General features: G+C 43.7%; 1 protein-coding gene across 2 annotated transcripts; it reads left to right on the top strand.

Annotated features, from left to right (window-relative positions):
* Window positions 1–214: 214 nt before the first annotated feature.
* UBA52 (ubiquitin A-52 residue ribosomal protein fusion product 1) lies at window positions 215–13106 on the top strand. Of its 2 annotated transcripts, XM_056517311.1 has the most exons (6): window positions 215–356; window positions 3213–3327; window positions 3453–3539; window positions 3659–3761; window positions 5117–5215; window positions 12952–13106. In XM_056517311.1, exons 2-6 carry the CDS (start codon window positions 3225–3227, stop codon window positions 13043–13045), a joined length of 486 nt encoding a protein of 161 aa, XP_056373286.1. In that variant the 5' UTR covers window positions 215–356; window positions 3213–3224; the 3' UTR covers window positions 13046–13106. The 2 variants fall into 2 exon arrangements, with proteins under 2 accessions (XP_056373286.1, XP_056373295.1); XM_056517320.1 differs by lacking the exon at window positions 5117–5215 and having other exon boundaries at window positions 238–356.
* Window positions 13107–16489: the final 3383 nt, after the last annotated feature.

Here is a 16489-nt window from a genome sequence, read left to right as displayed (position 1 = left end):
TCCCTCTCTCCCTGCATGTAACACTACGCTACCTACTCTAACCACGTACGCGTACGCACGTACGAACTATGAACGAATCGTAGAAAACTGCTGGCGTTGTACGGACAATTGCGCATGCGCAGGGCTTACGCTAGCGCTTCGCTACTAGCGCTGCGCTACAAGCGCTGTCTACGTTAGCCCTACGCTGTTAGCGTAGTGCTGCGCATGCGCTCTAAGTTTACTATGGTTTTACATCAGCGGCTGGCCCAGAGCGACGACACATATGACGTCACCCACCACCGCCCACAGTTAGCAGAGAGAAAACGTCACTTCCAGTTCCGGACGATCCTTTTCTCCTTAGTCGGGCCGCCGTGCGGGTGGGTATGTGAGAGTGTGGTGGCAGTACTCCGGGCTGCATGAAGTGAGGCCCCTATTTGTGTTGCTCCGCCGTAGGGAGTTAGCGGGTCACTTCAGCCGGTGGTGTGTGGGGCTACGAGCGGCTTGGGCCTCGTGTAGTCCAGCGCCACATGGTCCCGGCCTGTTTCGGATGTGGTGGGGTTGCACGCTGGATGATTCTTGCCGGCTGTAGGCCATCAGTCCTGGGCGCTTTAGTTACACACTGAACACCGTCCATCCGGGTATCCAAGTGTACTTCTAATCCTGTTTGTTACATTGGCACCCTCGGACTGTATTGTGGGAGCGCAGTATGTGACTGCATATGGCCACTCATGTCCGACTATAAAGGAGGCCCCAGCTGCCCTGGGCGGTTGGGAATAGAAGCACATGTGTCTGGAGGGATGATGTTCAGCATCCAGTAAATATGCAAGACTGAATAAATACAACACCCTAAGCCAGTGTTTCCCAAGGAGGGTGCCTCCAGCTGTTGCAAAACTACGACTCCCAGTGTGCTTGGATATCCTTTAGCTGTCCAGGCATGCTGGGAGTTGTAGTTTTGCAACAGCTGGAGGCACCCTCCTTGGGAAACATGGGCCTAAGGCATGTCTGCAGTCTGGTGTATGTAGCGATAGCATGGTGAGTCCTGTGAAGAAAATATACATTTAGAAAACAGATTTGGGGGGTGGGGGTAGTGACTAAGGTCCATTGGGGAGATTTATCAAAACCTGTCCAGAGGAAAACTAAGTTGCCCATAGCAACCAATCGGATCACTTTCACTTTTCAGAGGCCTGTTCAAATATGAAAGAAGCAATCTGGTTGCTATGGGCAACTTAGTTAGTTTTCCTCTGGACAGGTTTTGATAAATCTCCCCCATGGACCTTAGTCACTGTTAGGCTGGGCTCGCATTGTGCATTTTGTAATTTAGTTGAACTGTCTCTAAAGGAGTTTGTTAACCAAAAAAAAGCTGTGGGTAAATACATCTTTATGGTCTATTCACACATACAGAATTCTGAGCAGATTTGATGCGCAGGATTTTCTGCTGCAGCTCTCAATGTAAACGTAATGACTAAGCACAGCTTTTATTCAGTTAAAAATCCTGTGCATCAAATCTGCGCAGGATACTGTGTGTGCATAGTCTGTAAGGCCGCATTCACACCACGTTTTTGCAATACAGTTCCCGTATCAGGTTTGTGTGGAAAAACGGATTCCTCAAAACCGGACTAAACTGTATCAAAACGTGTGTACAAATTTTCACCCATATACAGTTAAAACCCGTATACGGTTTGAAAACTGACAACCGGTTGCATCCGTTTTTGTTTTTTTTTAAGAAAAAAAATGTATAAGTTTTTAACTTTTCACTCCATTTTGAATAAAATTTTACTTGTTTGATTAAAATTCCAAGAAAAACTGCGAAGTCAAAAACTGTATGGTGAAAACCGGATGGAACTGTATGCACATACAGTTCTGTACGGTTCCCATTGACTCCCATGTTAAAAAAAAAAGTGTACGGTTTAATAGTTTTTCAACCGGACCTAAAACCGTGGTAGACTAGTTTTGGGTACAGGAAAAAACCTTACAGGGTGCAAAACGGACACAACCTGATGCACCTTTTGGCATACGGTTTTCAATACGGTTCCGTACGGTTTTCACATATAAAACGTGTACGGGAACTGTATTGCAAAAAGTGGTAATGCACCCTAAGACTGGTTTATTAAAGCACACCTGCAAAGTCCTGCAAGGCATGGAGCGATGAGGTCGTTTCAGAGGCAACTATATAATTGAGTGAGTCCCATTATAAATTCTCTTGCTTGATTCAGGTGCTGACCCTTGGAGCTGCACTTTAGGCCTAAGCTGCCGTATGACTTTTTGTACAATAAGTGACAGCCACAGTCCATGAGATTGTATACAGCTCAATGTATTGCTTTGACTGCAGTTGGAGATCTGTAGTTAAAATTAATATGTAGTGCTATGGAAAGTTGGTGTAGCCCAGGCCTTAATGGGTACTATTTTATTTATCTTATATGCCCATGTTGCCACCATTAAAATAAACATTAACTTCCTCCTGGCACCAATCTCCCATCCTCCGGTCTTTCTGGTTTTGTTGTCCTTGTCATGTCATACTGGGGCTCAACTGATCAGTCTGCAGCGATGTCCTGCATTGGCCGGTCATAAGCAGAGCGACAGTGTCATGTAACTGGCCTGGGCTCAATACATCACTGTTGCTAAGCTTATCACCAGCCGAGGTGGAGCATCACTGCGGACAGCAATTGGGTGAAGGCAGTAATGTGATGGCCCCCAAAACCAGGATGACAGCCCAGGGAACAGCAGAATGTAAGTTAAAGTTTATTATTTAAATGGCAGCTGCCCAGGCATATAGGATACATTTAAAAAAAAAAAAATAGTCATGCTGTGGTTTGCTATTCTGATGTAAACACAACCTTAGACTGTAGGTTTCTTACAAAGTGCCAGAGATCTCCTTGTCTAGATCCATTTATGTAATCCCCTTTTAGCCATCTAATCTATTAAAGCGGTGTTCCAAGCATGCAAAGTTTTCTCCTATCTACAAGATAGGGATAAGATGAGAAAGGAAGAAAAGTTTCCCCAAATAATGGAGTGCAGCGATATTCAGAAGCCCCATAGTGTATGGAGCACTGGCCATGCACACTGATCAGTTTATTCCCTAGCCTGTGGATAGGGCTTAACGTTGAGTTGGAAATACTCCTTTTAAAGGCAGTCTGTCTACCAAAAGGTACCTGAACTAACAATGTGGGCGAATATAGATAAATCCCTTTAATTGTCCTTCAATTAATCTATATATTCCTTATTCATTCTTGCAGGAAGGCGTCAAGATGCAGATCTTTGTGAAAACCCTTACTGGGAAAACAATCACACTTGAGGTTGAGCCCAGTGATACGATTGAAAATGTCAAGGCTAAAATTCAGGATAAGGAAGGTGAGACCTTTCTCTATCCCTAGAATGCTATCCAAAGAGGTTCCCAACCATCCTACCTTTAGCTTGGTGCTTACGCACTCAGCCCCCCCCCTTTTTTAACTTTTTTTTTTTTTTTTTTTTTTCAGGAATTCCACCTGACCAGCAGCGTCTGATATTTGCTGGCAAGCAGCTTGAAGATGGTCGTACTTTGTCCGACTACAATATCCAAAAAGGTAAGTTAAGCATTTTCAGGAAGCCACTCAGGCTTGCTTGTCCTAGTATTACTTGTTATAAGCAATTACATCAACTGGGATTGGTCGGTCTGTTTATCTTGACATGTTCTCTTTATTAGAGTCAACCTTGCACTTGGTGCTGCGTCTCCGTGGAGGTATCATTGAGCCTTCCCTCCGTCAGCTTGCCCAGAAGTACAATTGTGACAAGATGATTTGCCGCAAGTATGACCACTGGTTCCTATTTTGCTAATGTGATATGATTCAAAGGGATAATAAAGGAATTATTATAAACCTGTCATTACTTACAAGCTGCCTAAACCAGTGGTTCTCAACCTTTTCGGCAACCGTGCCCCCAAGGTCTGAAAGTGTGTCCGCGGGTACCCCCTCACGCGGAACTTGCGCACGATGGGTACCCGCGGACAAATGGCATGTTCTTACCTTTATACTAATGCATCCCACCTCAATCTTAATCCGCTTGTGCCATTATTCCCCCTCTGTCTTAATCCCCCTGTCCCACTATTCTTTCCTCCCTCTGATCCCCTTTTGCCATTATTCCCCCCTCCATCTTAATCCCCTTGTGCCATTATTATCCAATATGGCAAAAGGGGATTAGGATGGAGGGGGGAATAATGGCACAAGGGGATTAAAATGGAGGGGGAATAATCAACCCCCCCCCCCCCTCCATCTTAATCTCTTGTGCCATTATTCCTCCCTCTCCTCTTGCACATTTTTTCCCACCTCCATCTTAATCCCCTTGTGCCATTATTCCCCCTTGCACCATTCCCCCTTCCTCTGATAACCCTTTTGCCATATCTGATAATAATGGCACAAGGGGATTAAGATGGAGGGGGGGGGGGGGAATGGCAAAAGGGATCAGAGGGAGGGAGGAAAGATCACAAAAGGGATTCATATTGAGTGGTTGATAATTCCCCCCCCTCCCTCTGATCCCCTTTTGCCATATCGGATTGCAATAGCACAAGGGGGATTAAATTGGAGGGGGGAAAAATGGCAAAAGGGGATCGGAGGGAGGGGGGAATAATGGCACAAGGGGATTACGATGGAGGGGGAATAATAGCACAAGGGGATTACGATGGAGGGGGAATAATAGCACAAGGGGATTAAGATGGAGGGGGAATAATCACCCCCTCCCCCTCCATATTAATCCCCTTGTGTCATTATTCCCATCTCCCTCTGATCCCCTTTTGCCATTTTTCCCCCTCCCTCCGATCCCCTTTTGCCATTTCCCCCCCCCCCCCCTCCATCGTAATCCCCTTGTGGCCTTATTATCTAATATGGCAAAAGGGAATCAGAGGAAGGGGGAATAATGGCAAAAGGGATCAGAGGGAGGGGGAATGGTGCGAGGGGATTAAGATGGAAGGGGAGAGGGATAATGGCGGAGGGGGGATGGGGAGTAATAAAGCACAAGGCATTACATTTTAATGCCTTGTGCTGTATTACTCCCTATTCCCCCTCCATCTTAATGCCTTGTGCTCCGTCCCATACAGTCCCCCCTCCGTCCCATAGTTATTTTTAACTTTTCTTTTTTTTTTTTTTTTCTTTTACTTGGCGTCCTGCAGTCCCCTGTGGTGTTCCTTCACGCAGCGCATCCCATTCGGTGGGGCCGCACTGACGTGTGACATCCTCCTGCGCTGTGCGGCAACTCCGCGCAACGTCAGGTGAGGTCACACGTCTCCCTGGCAACCATGTAGCTCAGGCCGCGCTACTGTACAGTGAGCTGCTGCGGCTATGTGCTGTCAAATACTGGCGAATGCATGGCCGGTATTTCAGTGCTTTCGCGTACCCCCAAGCAACCCCTGGCGTACCCCGGGTTGAGAACCCAGGGCCTAAACCACATGTTATCTGGGTGGTCCCCTTCAATCAAGGCTGGTGGTGTGGGAAGAAGCTGCTGGGGACTGCCTCGATGACAGCATAAAAGTGCTGACAGGTTCCCTTCATGGGATAGTGATGTGGGGTAGAACAACCCCACAGGGTAATGACTTTGTAGATGTGTTATGTTAAAATGGCATGAGCATCCGTTTAATAATTTTAGGTAGCGTCAACAGTTTACATAGTTTTAGAGAAAGATATATTGTGTAAAATGGATGTTCATATGGTGTTGCATTTGAAAGAATAAAGCTCTCAATCAGGTTTAACTCCTTCAGGATGAAGGGCGTACCTGTATCGGTGTTTAAAACGGGGGTCACGCTGTGAGTCTGCATCACACCGGGTCGGTCCCGGCTGCTAACGATAGCCGGGACCCTGGGCTAATAGCGTGCGACACAGATCGTTGTGCCGCGTGCTATTAACCCTTTAGGTTAAAGATGAAAGTAAACGCTTCCTGGCAGCTCAGTCGGGCTGATCGGAACATCGCGATAGAATCGCGATGTTCCGATCAGCTAGAACGCAAGCGGAGACCCCCTTACCTTGCTCCTTCGCGTCCGATTGGCGTTTGGTTGCTCCAAGCCTGAGCTACAGGCTTAAGCAATCGAGCCCCTATCTCGTTGATCCATGCAAAGCTATGGCTTTGCAGGGATCAGTATAAGAGATCAGTGTGTGCAGTGTTCTAGCTAGAACACTGCAAAAAAAAAGTTAACAAAGGTCATTTAACCCTTTTCCTAATAAGAGTTTGACCCCCTTTTCACATAAAAAAAATGTAAATAAAAATAAACATGTGGTATTGCCGCTTGCGGAAATGTCCGAACTATAAAAAATATATCGTTAATTAAACCGCACGGTCAATGGCTTATGCGCAAAAAAATTCCGAAGTCAAAAATAGCGTATTTTTGCTCAATTTTTAAATCATGAAAAAATGACTAAAAAGCGATCAACAACTCAGAGAAATACAAAAATGGTACCAATAAAAACTTCAGAACATGGCGCAAAAAATGAGTCCTCCTACCAGTCCGTACGTGGAAAAATAAAGTTACAAGGGTTAGAAGATGAGAATTTTTTTACATATAAATTTTCCTGCATGTAGTTATGATTTTTTTTTTCCGAAGTACGACAATATCCAACCTATATAAGTAGGGTATCATTTTAACCGTATGGACCTACAGAATAAAGATCAGGTGTCATTTTTACCGAAAAATGCACTGCGTAGAAACGGAAGCCCCCAAAAGTTACGAAACATTTTTTTTTTTCTAAAATTTTGTCGCACAATTAACTTTTTTTTTTTCCCGTTTTGCTGTGGATTTGTGAGTAAAATGACTAATGTCACTGCAAAGTAGAATTGGTGGCGCAAAAAATAAGCATAATATGGAATTTTATGTGCAAAATTGAAAGCATTATGATTTTTAGAAGGTGATGAAGAAAAAATGAAAATGCAAAAACTGAAAAACCCTCCGTCCTTAAAAGGTTAAAGGAAAACTGAAAGCTGGTTCACCCACACTAAATCAGATACACAGGGTTATAGTGTGGGTGAACCGAATTAAAATGATTTATAACTCACCCGGATCAGTGGTCCGGTTGCAAAGCTAGAGATTAACATATTAATGTCTACTAATAGTGGGTCTAGCTTTGTGCAATGGATGCTGGGTCCCCCGATTAACATATTAGCAATGCTGACTAATAACTGGTTCGTTCATCCACGCTATAACCCTGTGTACTGGGTTTAGTTAGTGCAAGTGAACTTAAAGGGGTAGTCCAGTGGTGAAAAACTTATCCCCTATCCTTAGGATAGGGGATAAGTTTGAGATCGCGGGGGTCCGACCTCTGGGGCCCCCTGAGATCTCTCTATACGGGGCCCCGGCTCTCCGCCGAGATAGCGGGTGTCGACCCCCGCACGAGGCGGCGGCCGACACGCCCCCTCAATACATCTCAATGGCAGAGCCGGAGATTGCCGAAGGCAGCGCTTCGGCTCTGCCATAGAGTTGTATTGAGGGGGTGTGTCGGCCGCCGCCTCGTGCGGAGGTCGACACGCCCCCTTCCCGCGGGCTGTCGGGGCTCTGTACAGGAGATCGCGGGGGGCCCCTAGGGGTCGGACCCCCCGCGATCTGCAACTTATCCCCTATCCTAAAGATAGGGGATAAGTTGTAAACCACTGAATCACCACTGGACTACTCCTTTAATCTACTAACCATGCTGCTATATACTGGATAAGCTCTTGCTACAGGATTTAGTTTATACAGGCTTTTAGGCCACTACATGAGATTTTAATAACATTATCTGATCTTCTAGGGATCAATAAATCATTGATTTTCAGAATTGATGTTTTGCTCTCAGATCAGTGTGGATGTTTACCTTATAGGTAGGGGAGAATAAGGACCAGTTCATACTCAGAATTCTGCATTCCCATTGCAGTCAATGGGAAGTGTGCTGATGAATTTCCGCCAAAAACATTCTTTTGGTGGCATTCTGTGAGGGCCACATTGCAGTTAACAGTATCGGTGCACGTCTATGTGGTCCTAGGGCTGTTGGCACCTGCTGGACTAAATCTCTTCCTGAAATTTTTATGGGTGGAAATTCTCAATTTGAACATACCAGACTGTAAGCCATCTTAATTAACATTACAGTTTTGGGGACCTTTTGTCAGAGACTCACAAAAGAGCTGAATGGGTCCATTGCACATTGGATCCCGCTGATTTTAAATGGGTGTCCGTCAGGTTTCTGTCCGGTGTCAGTTTGTTTGTAGGAGCTGAAAAAATACTGCTTGTAAGTTTTTCTTCTCTCAGGTCCTGCATATTAGACGGATTCTGGGAACTAAGATTTCTGAATGGAAACGTGAACTTAAAGCGTACCCATCAGATCACTCAAAAAAACAAAACTGTTATGTTGCTCAGTATCTCATCCACATGTACTTTTTTGTGTCTATGACCTACATTTCTCTCAGAATTAGCTTTATTTCTGAAGTACCTTAATTTTGTCCACCAGAAGAAGGGGGGCGGGTACTCACTGTGATAACCACTCCGCCAACTCCCCTCCCTCTCCTCAGTCCAGTGCTTCCCAACCAGGGTGCCTCCAGCTGTTGCAAAAGTACAGCTCTCAGCATGCCCACACATCATTTGGCTGTGCAGGCATGCTGGGAGTTTTAGTTTTGCAACAGTTGGAGGCATATGGTTGTAGTCCCCCTTTTTTACACTTACACACACACACAGGCTTCATATATTCTCACACATACACATTAGATAGACACACTTTTATATACACATATATCCACACACGCATACATGCAGGGACATTTGCTTTTTCGTCTGCAATGCAATATTTCTGCCTCTGACATAGCAGACATCAGTGAGAGCCCGGCAGCAGTCTTCCTGCCCCTCCCCTTCTCTTCACATGAGTCTGCAGTGTACTGGCGTATAACACGCACCCCCATTTTAACAGGGAAATTTAAGTAAAAAAAATAAAATGTAAGATGACTTGGACTAAATGCCACATCATCCCCCCAACATCGTTTTCTTCTGCACCTCAGTTTGGTCCTGTCCCCTCCAGTGCCACATCATTCCTTCCCTTTTATCAGTCCCTGTGCCACATTTACCCCTCTCATCGCCACCCCCCCATGTCTCATCATCCCCCGATGTCTCATCATTTCCCCCTGTCATAGACCACCACCAGCCATACAGACATTAAGCATTTAGTGCCTCCCCCACCATTTCCCTGTCTCATCATCCCCCCCCACCCTGTCGCATCATGTTCCTCCTATGTGGTCTTCAACCTGCGAACCTCCAGATGTTGCAAAACTACAACTCCCAGCATGCCCGGACAGCCAACGGCTGTCCGGGCATGCTGGGAGTTGTAGTTTACCAACATCTGGAGGTTCGCAGGTTGAAGACCACTCTTCCCCTTACCTTACCTGGCTGCGCTTCGGCTGTCTCGCGGGGTCAGTGAAGCAGATGAGTGACGTCCTCTCCTAGCTCCTTGCGTGGCATCAGGGATGACACTTTTTGACTTTTTGGCGGCGACTACAGGAAATGAAGTGACGTCACTGATGCCGCGCTGAGAAGCCAGGAGAGGACGTCACTCATCTGCTTCACTGACCGCAGCCTGCAAGACTTGACCTGACCTGCCGAAGCGCAGCCAGGTAAGGAAAATAAAAAAAACTATGAAAAGCAGGGAAAAAGGGGAATGATGAGGGAGGTAGGGAAAATGACAAGTTAAACTGTCACTTGTTTTCTCCTGCACGATCCATAGGTGTACTGGTGGATAGTGCGGGAGACGCTGATTAAAAGGCCGGGCAGATCCGGACATGGTAGGGCTCATTTTAATCAGTGTCTCCCACACTATCCACTACACCAGTACCTGTGGATAGTGCGGCAGAAAACAAGTGACAGTTTTACAGAGCGGGGAGGAGACGCCGCTGGTCACTGATTTAAAGTGACCAGAAGATTTATCAGCGTATAACACGCAGGCAGGCTTTTTGCCTTAAATTTAAGTTTTAAAAGTGCGTGTTATACGCCGATAAATACGGTACTTATTGCAGCTGATCTGAGCTCCTCCAATATGATTTTGGCTGTCCTCAAGACTGTTTGTAATACAATGGATTCTTTAAAAGATTAGGTTGCTTTATAACTTGTGAACGTGCCAGATCAATGGCCCTTTCTGTACAGTTTTGTAAAGCTCTGTTAAGATCTGCCTGAGACTTTATTTTAAGGCTTTGTTGTAGACTTAATCTCTGAACGGTCTCGTATCCACATGTCTGGGATCACAGATCAGAACACATTACTGAAGACAGATCCTAATAAAACCTGGCTTTTATGAAGAATCATTAAGACAATATAGTGCACACTAGACACTGGGTGGGGGTTTACCACAACCTGTGTAGAGGAAGATTGGTGCAGTTGCCTATCGTGTCTTATTACAAACTGTCATATTTAGAATGTGATTTAATCCCTTGACACAATTTCTCCGTTTTTTTTGCTTTCAGTTCTCCTCGCTTCTTAAAATCATTGTACTTTGTAATGACATCACTTGTTTTACCACAAAATGTATGATGCGATTATGCAACTTTTTAGGGGGTTTAGTGTCTATGCAGTGCAGTTTTTGGTAAAATTAGTTATCGTTATTCTTTTAGGTCCATACGATTACGGTACCAATTTTTGTATAGGTTTTGTTTTACTTGTTTATAAAAAATTATAACTTTTTTTGTAAGAAAATTAGTATGCTTAACCCCTTAAGGACTGAGCGTTTTTCTGTTTGTGCACTTTCGTTTTTTCTTCCTTACCTTTTTAAAAATCATAAGCCTTTCAATTTTGCACCTAAAAATCCATATGATGGATTATTTATTTATTTTTTGCGCCACCAATTCTACTTTGGAATGACATCAGTAATTTTACCCAAAAATCTATGGCGAAATGGGGAAAATCATTGTATGACAAAATTGAAGAGAACGCCATTTTGTAAATTTTGGGGGTGAAAAGGGGGGGGGTGATTTAAACTTTTAATAAGGGATTAATGTGTTTTTACACAGTGCCCTTAGGGGACTTTTAGGAGGAATCATTTGATTACTCATACAGATCAATGTAGTTCCATAGAACCATATGGCTCTGTGTGCTCGGCACTCGATTGATAAAGCCAGGTCCTGCCAGGCTTTAACATTCTGACTAGAGATGAGTGAACTTACAGTAAATTCGATTTGTCACGAACTTCTCGGCTCGGCAGTTGATGACTTTTCCTGCATAAATTAGTTCAGCTTTCCGGTGGGCTGGAAAAGGTGGATACAGTCCTAGGAGACTCTTTCCTAGGAATGTATCCACCTTTTCCAGCCCACCGGAGCACCTGAAGGCTGAACTAATTTACGCTGGAAAATTCATCAACTGCCGAGCCGAGAAGTTCGTGACTAATCGAATTTACTGTAAGTTCGCTTATCTCTAATTCTGACCGCAGGAGCCGCCGTGGAAGGAGAGGTAAGCCCAAGGGGGTGATTCAAACTTTCATGGAGGATTTATTCATTTATAAAAAAATAAAAAATATTTAAACATTTAGTCCCCATATGGACTGAATAACAAGCAATGATTAGATTTCTAACACTGTTTAACCCCTTAAGGACCCGGGGTTTTTCAGTTTTTGCATTTTCGTTTTTTCCTCCTTACCTTTAAAAAATCATAACTCTTTCAATTTTGCACCTAAAAATCCATATGATGGCTTATATTTTGCGCCACCAATTCTACTTTGTAATGACCTCAGTCATTTTACCCAAAAATCTACAGCAAAACGGAAAAAAAATCATTGTGAGACAAAATTGAAGAAAAAACGCAATTTTGTAACGTTTGGGGGCTTCCGTTTCTACACAGTACATTTTTTTTGGGTAAAAATGACACCTTATCTTCATTCTGTAGGTCCATACAATTAAAATGATACCCTACTTATGTAGGTTTGATTTTGTCGTACTTCTGGAAAAAAAATCATAACTACATGCAGGAAAATTAATATGCAAGAAAGGAAGAATGTCCAGCGCGCACACGTGTAAAACCGAGCTGCTTTATTGCATGGTTGCCATAGGATACATCGGACACTCAGGTAACGTGACGCTCAGGGCCAAAACGCGTCACGTTACCTGAGTGTCCGATGTATCCTATGGCAACCATGCAATAAAGCAGCTCGGTTTTACACGTGTGCGCGCTGGACATTCTTCCTTTCTTGCATATATTTGGACCAAGTCCTGGTCCTGTCCGTGCGCAGAAGCCTGGGGTGGAGCTGGTTCTACTTGCTTGTACCTAGGAAAATTAATAGGTTTAAAATTTGTCATCTTCTGACCCCTATAACTTTTTTATTTTTCCGTGTATGGGGCGGTATGAGGGCTCATTTTTTGCGCCGTGATCTGACGTTTTTAACGGTACCATTTTTGCATTGATAGGACTTATTGATGATATAAAAAGTGACCAAAAATGCACTATTTTGGACTTTGGAATTTTTTTTGCGCGCACGCCATTGACCGTGCAGTTTAATTAATGATATATTTTTATAATTCGGACATTTCCGCACGCGGTGATACCATATACGTTTATTTTTATTTACACTTTTTTTTTTATGGGAAAAGGGGAGATTCAAACTTTTAATAGGGGAGGGGTTAAATGATATTCATTCACTTTTTTGTTCACTTTTTTTTTGCAGTGTTATAGCTCCTATTGGGACCTATAACATTGCACACACTGATCTTTCACATTGATCACTGGTTTCTCACAAGAAACAAGTGATCGATGATTCTGCCGCTTGACTGCTCATGCCTGGATCTCAGGCACTGAGCAGTCATTCGGCGATCGGACACCAGGAGGAGGCAGGTAGGGACCCTCCGGCTGTCCTGTCAGCTGTTCGGGATGCCGCGATTTTGCCGCCGCTATCCCGAACAGCTCCCTGAGCTAACCCGCATGCTTTCACTTTAGACGCGGCATTCAACTTTAAAAGCAGTTCAGTCATTTTTAGTTTAGATCTGGTCATTGGGGACAATTCTTTTTAAACTATTGTGGTTCCATTTCAGATGCTATGCCCGTCTTCATCCACGTGCTGTGAACTGCCGCAAGAAGAAATGTGGCCACACCAACAACCTACGCCCCAAGAAGAAGCTCAAATAAGCTCCATTTGTTCCCTACTTATGTTTTTTGACTTTCAAGAAATAAAAAAAATCTAAAGTTGTTTTTGTTTTTCTATTTAAAAATAGATGCTAGTAGAATGAGTGACTTGGGATGCTATACTATAAGGCCATGTTCACACTACAGAATTATCGCGGGCTGAATTCCACGAGCGGATATTACGCCTGGCGGCCGCCGCCGAATGTGCTTCGGTGATAGGGCCGCGGGGCACTGAGCCGTCACCATTGACGGCCATGCAGTGCTCGCGGAATCTGCGCAAAGAATGAACATGTTCTTTCTTTGCGCGGAACAATTTCAGTGGCGGAATTGTCCGCCGCAGTGTGAATGGGTCTCGCGGAGACCCATTCACACTAATGTTAAGTTCACACCGTGGAGTGCCGCTCGTGGAATTCTGTAGTGTGAACATGGCCCAAAGCTTCAGTATACTGGATGGATTGAGTAATGTTGGATTTTAGCCATTTATTTTCTTGGGAAATGAGTGCAGCCAGAAAATCTTTTGATCTCCACAGTAAAATAAATGAGCACACTGGTTCAGTATAAGGGCACTCTCTCTGTGCAGTTTTTGCTGCTGCTTTTGTCAAGAGTGTATCAAGAACAATTATTATTATATTTTTTTTTAAATCCATTCTATACCAGGAGTAGAATCTATTTATATAATCTTGTTCAATGTGATCCAAAAGCTGCAGTCTGAGCACCCTATGGTTGCTTTAACAGTTTGTGGGCATGGCTAGCATTGCGTTAGGGAGTATTCACATGTATGGTATCCTGTGCCTATTCGATGTGCAGGATTTGAGGCTGTGTTCAGTCATTTAGTTTTATATTGAATTCTGCGGCATCAAATATGCATCAATACTGCATGTGTGAATACACCCTTACTGTCTATTCACACATACAGAATTCTGCGCAGATTTTATTAGCAAGATTTTCTGCTGCAGATTTGATGCCCAGGATTTTCTGCTGCAGATTTCAATGTAAACTGAACACAGCTTGAAATACTGTGCATCAGTTTTGCGCAGAATACTGTACATGTGAATAGACTCTTAATCATTGCAGCCTGGACTTATTGTTTTAAGCAGTGGCAAGTCCAAGTAAATACCGCAAGTATTGGTAAATTGACAGTACTGGCTATTTACAGATAAGTACAGGCTTTCCATTTCTTAAATTGTGAAGTCCTGGTCCAGCTTGCAATTAAGGTGGCACTTCTAGGAAGAGCAGTTGAGCACACTTCATTCATTTCTGTACTGTAGCATGCACCTGGAGATGCCACTTTGAGCAGTGCCAATAGTGAATGCTAGTGACCATCCAGGTGCTGTCTGCCCCAAGTTCAGCGTGTAAGTTACCTTAATGATCTATTTATACAGTGTCCTGCACAGGATTTAAAGCAGATATTTAGTTTACATTGAACTCTAGCATAAAATCTGCAGCTTCAACTCTGGTTCATTAAATATGCACAGGATACAGTATGTATGAAAACACGAAGGGTAGGGTTACACGTAGCACGTCCCTAGAGTGTGCCTCCTGCTGCGCTCTGCGATATCTGCTCGTAGAACCAATTGCCACTGTGATCAGACACACAGATCCCTGTGTGTCTGCTCGTAGCGATGGATTGCTGCTTTGAGCAGACATCACAGGGCACAAGCAATATTTATCAAAAATGATAAAGGGGGGAAAGTGCTTTAACTTAACTATTAATAGAACATAAATAAGATACCCTAAAATAAATCAAGTGAACAAATGACCACAACAAAATCATAACAAAAAAGGCCGATTTAAAACCAGTAGTGAATCGTCGTATGCATAATATTAGAAATATGCAACAATTCCAGATCAAATGCGTTTCTGCCAATATTAATTGGCTTCCTCGGGATATTCAGTATGGATAATGAAGCATAGTTATATATGCTAATGGATGTATCAATCCACCAGCTAAACTGACTTACTATATTTATGTATGTACCCAGTGGTATGCAGCATCTCATGGATAAAAAAAATTGAATAAATGTTTTCAGAAATAATATAAATGTGGTCAGAAGCAGGGTACTCTTGGGGTATGGCAGCCCCTATTAATACCCCTCATACGGCAGTAGTGATGGTTTCTGGTACCTGTAATAAAGGACACAAAAGAATAGAGATTTATAAATCGCACATCTCCAGATTCCTTCCTATAGATATAGGGGGATATTTATCAAAGGATTTGTTTTTGGTTTTTTTTTTCACATAAATTTGGCGCAGTGTCTTTTTGCGCCAAAGGTTGGTGCATTTTCTCCACTGTCATTTTTACAACTTTCTCAAAATCACACGGTCCTGTGTGTGATTTTAACTTAAATCAGGAATTCATTTGCGCCAATTGATCTTTGGTGCAATTTTGCGTCTTTATTTAAATTTTTTTGGCGCAATTCACCGCCAAGAAATTTTGCACGTGGAAAACGCACATAGCAATGTCAGAAAATGTAAAGGAGTCAAAATACATAAAAAAAAAAATTTTTTTTGTGAAAGCGGCGACACATCCGGGACTTCTCAATACTATCCTGCGACATAGTTGTCTCTGAGGGACCTTCACCCTCCGTTGGGCGAGCATTGGACATGGTCACATAGGTTCAGGAAAGTTAAGCATTAAAGTAACCCAAAAAACACTACTCAAGTTGAAAATAAAATCCATTTCACATGATGACTATAAACCCCACAAAAGAAAATAACTCATGTTGCTTGCTGATATACTGCAGGAGGGACTCCGAAATGGCTGCTCTACAGGGTAAAATACGCGTCCTCTGTGGTGGTAAGTTCTGTGTAAAAGGCGCTGTGAACAGCCGATTTCAACATTTGAGCCAAAATTACTAACAACGTGCACCAAATGATAAATTTGGTGCATGTCCACGAAAACCAAAGTGAAAAAAAAAGGGTAAAAAGAAACTGTCAACAGGCAAAATTGATAAATACCCCCCATAATGTATCTTGTCTCACACTCACGCCCATAGGAGATCCAACACCTGCAAAAAAAAAAAAAATGCCCCATCACTTTGTTCCAAGAAGAAAAGGCCACTGCACACATCCGCTTGGTGGCTTACACTGCTGTTCAGAAGTTCTCCACAGTGGAGTGCTTACCCGCAGTGGCGGGGAGCTGTGTGTAAATTACAGCTTCTCAGCGCTCGAACTTGTGGAGTCGGCATCTGATGTCACATCCTGTTGCCAGTCCACTACATCAGCATACCACGCCCGCTGTGCCGTTGCAGCAGTGTGAAAGGATTTCACTGTATGCAGTGTGAATATTCTGGCCAGATTAATGCGCAGGTCATGCACATATTGCGATAACTTGCGTCTGCGCACATTAACCTCTTCAGGATGAAGGGCGTATGCATACGCCCTGCATCCTGAGTCCTTAACGACGCAGGACATATATTTATGTTCTGCGCCGTCTCCCGCGATATT

The sequence above is a fragment of the Hyla sarda genome, chromosome 1, assembly GCF_029499605.1.
Source record: "Hyla sarda isolate aHylSar1 chromosome 1, aHylSar1.hap1, whole genome shotgun sequence".
In the NCBI taxonomy this organism is placed as follows: Eukaryota; Metazoa; Chordata; class Amphibia; order Anura; family Hylidae; genus Hyla; species Hyla sarda.
This window is presented reverse-complemented; position numbering and strand designations above follow the sequence as displayed.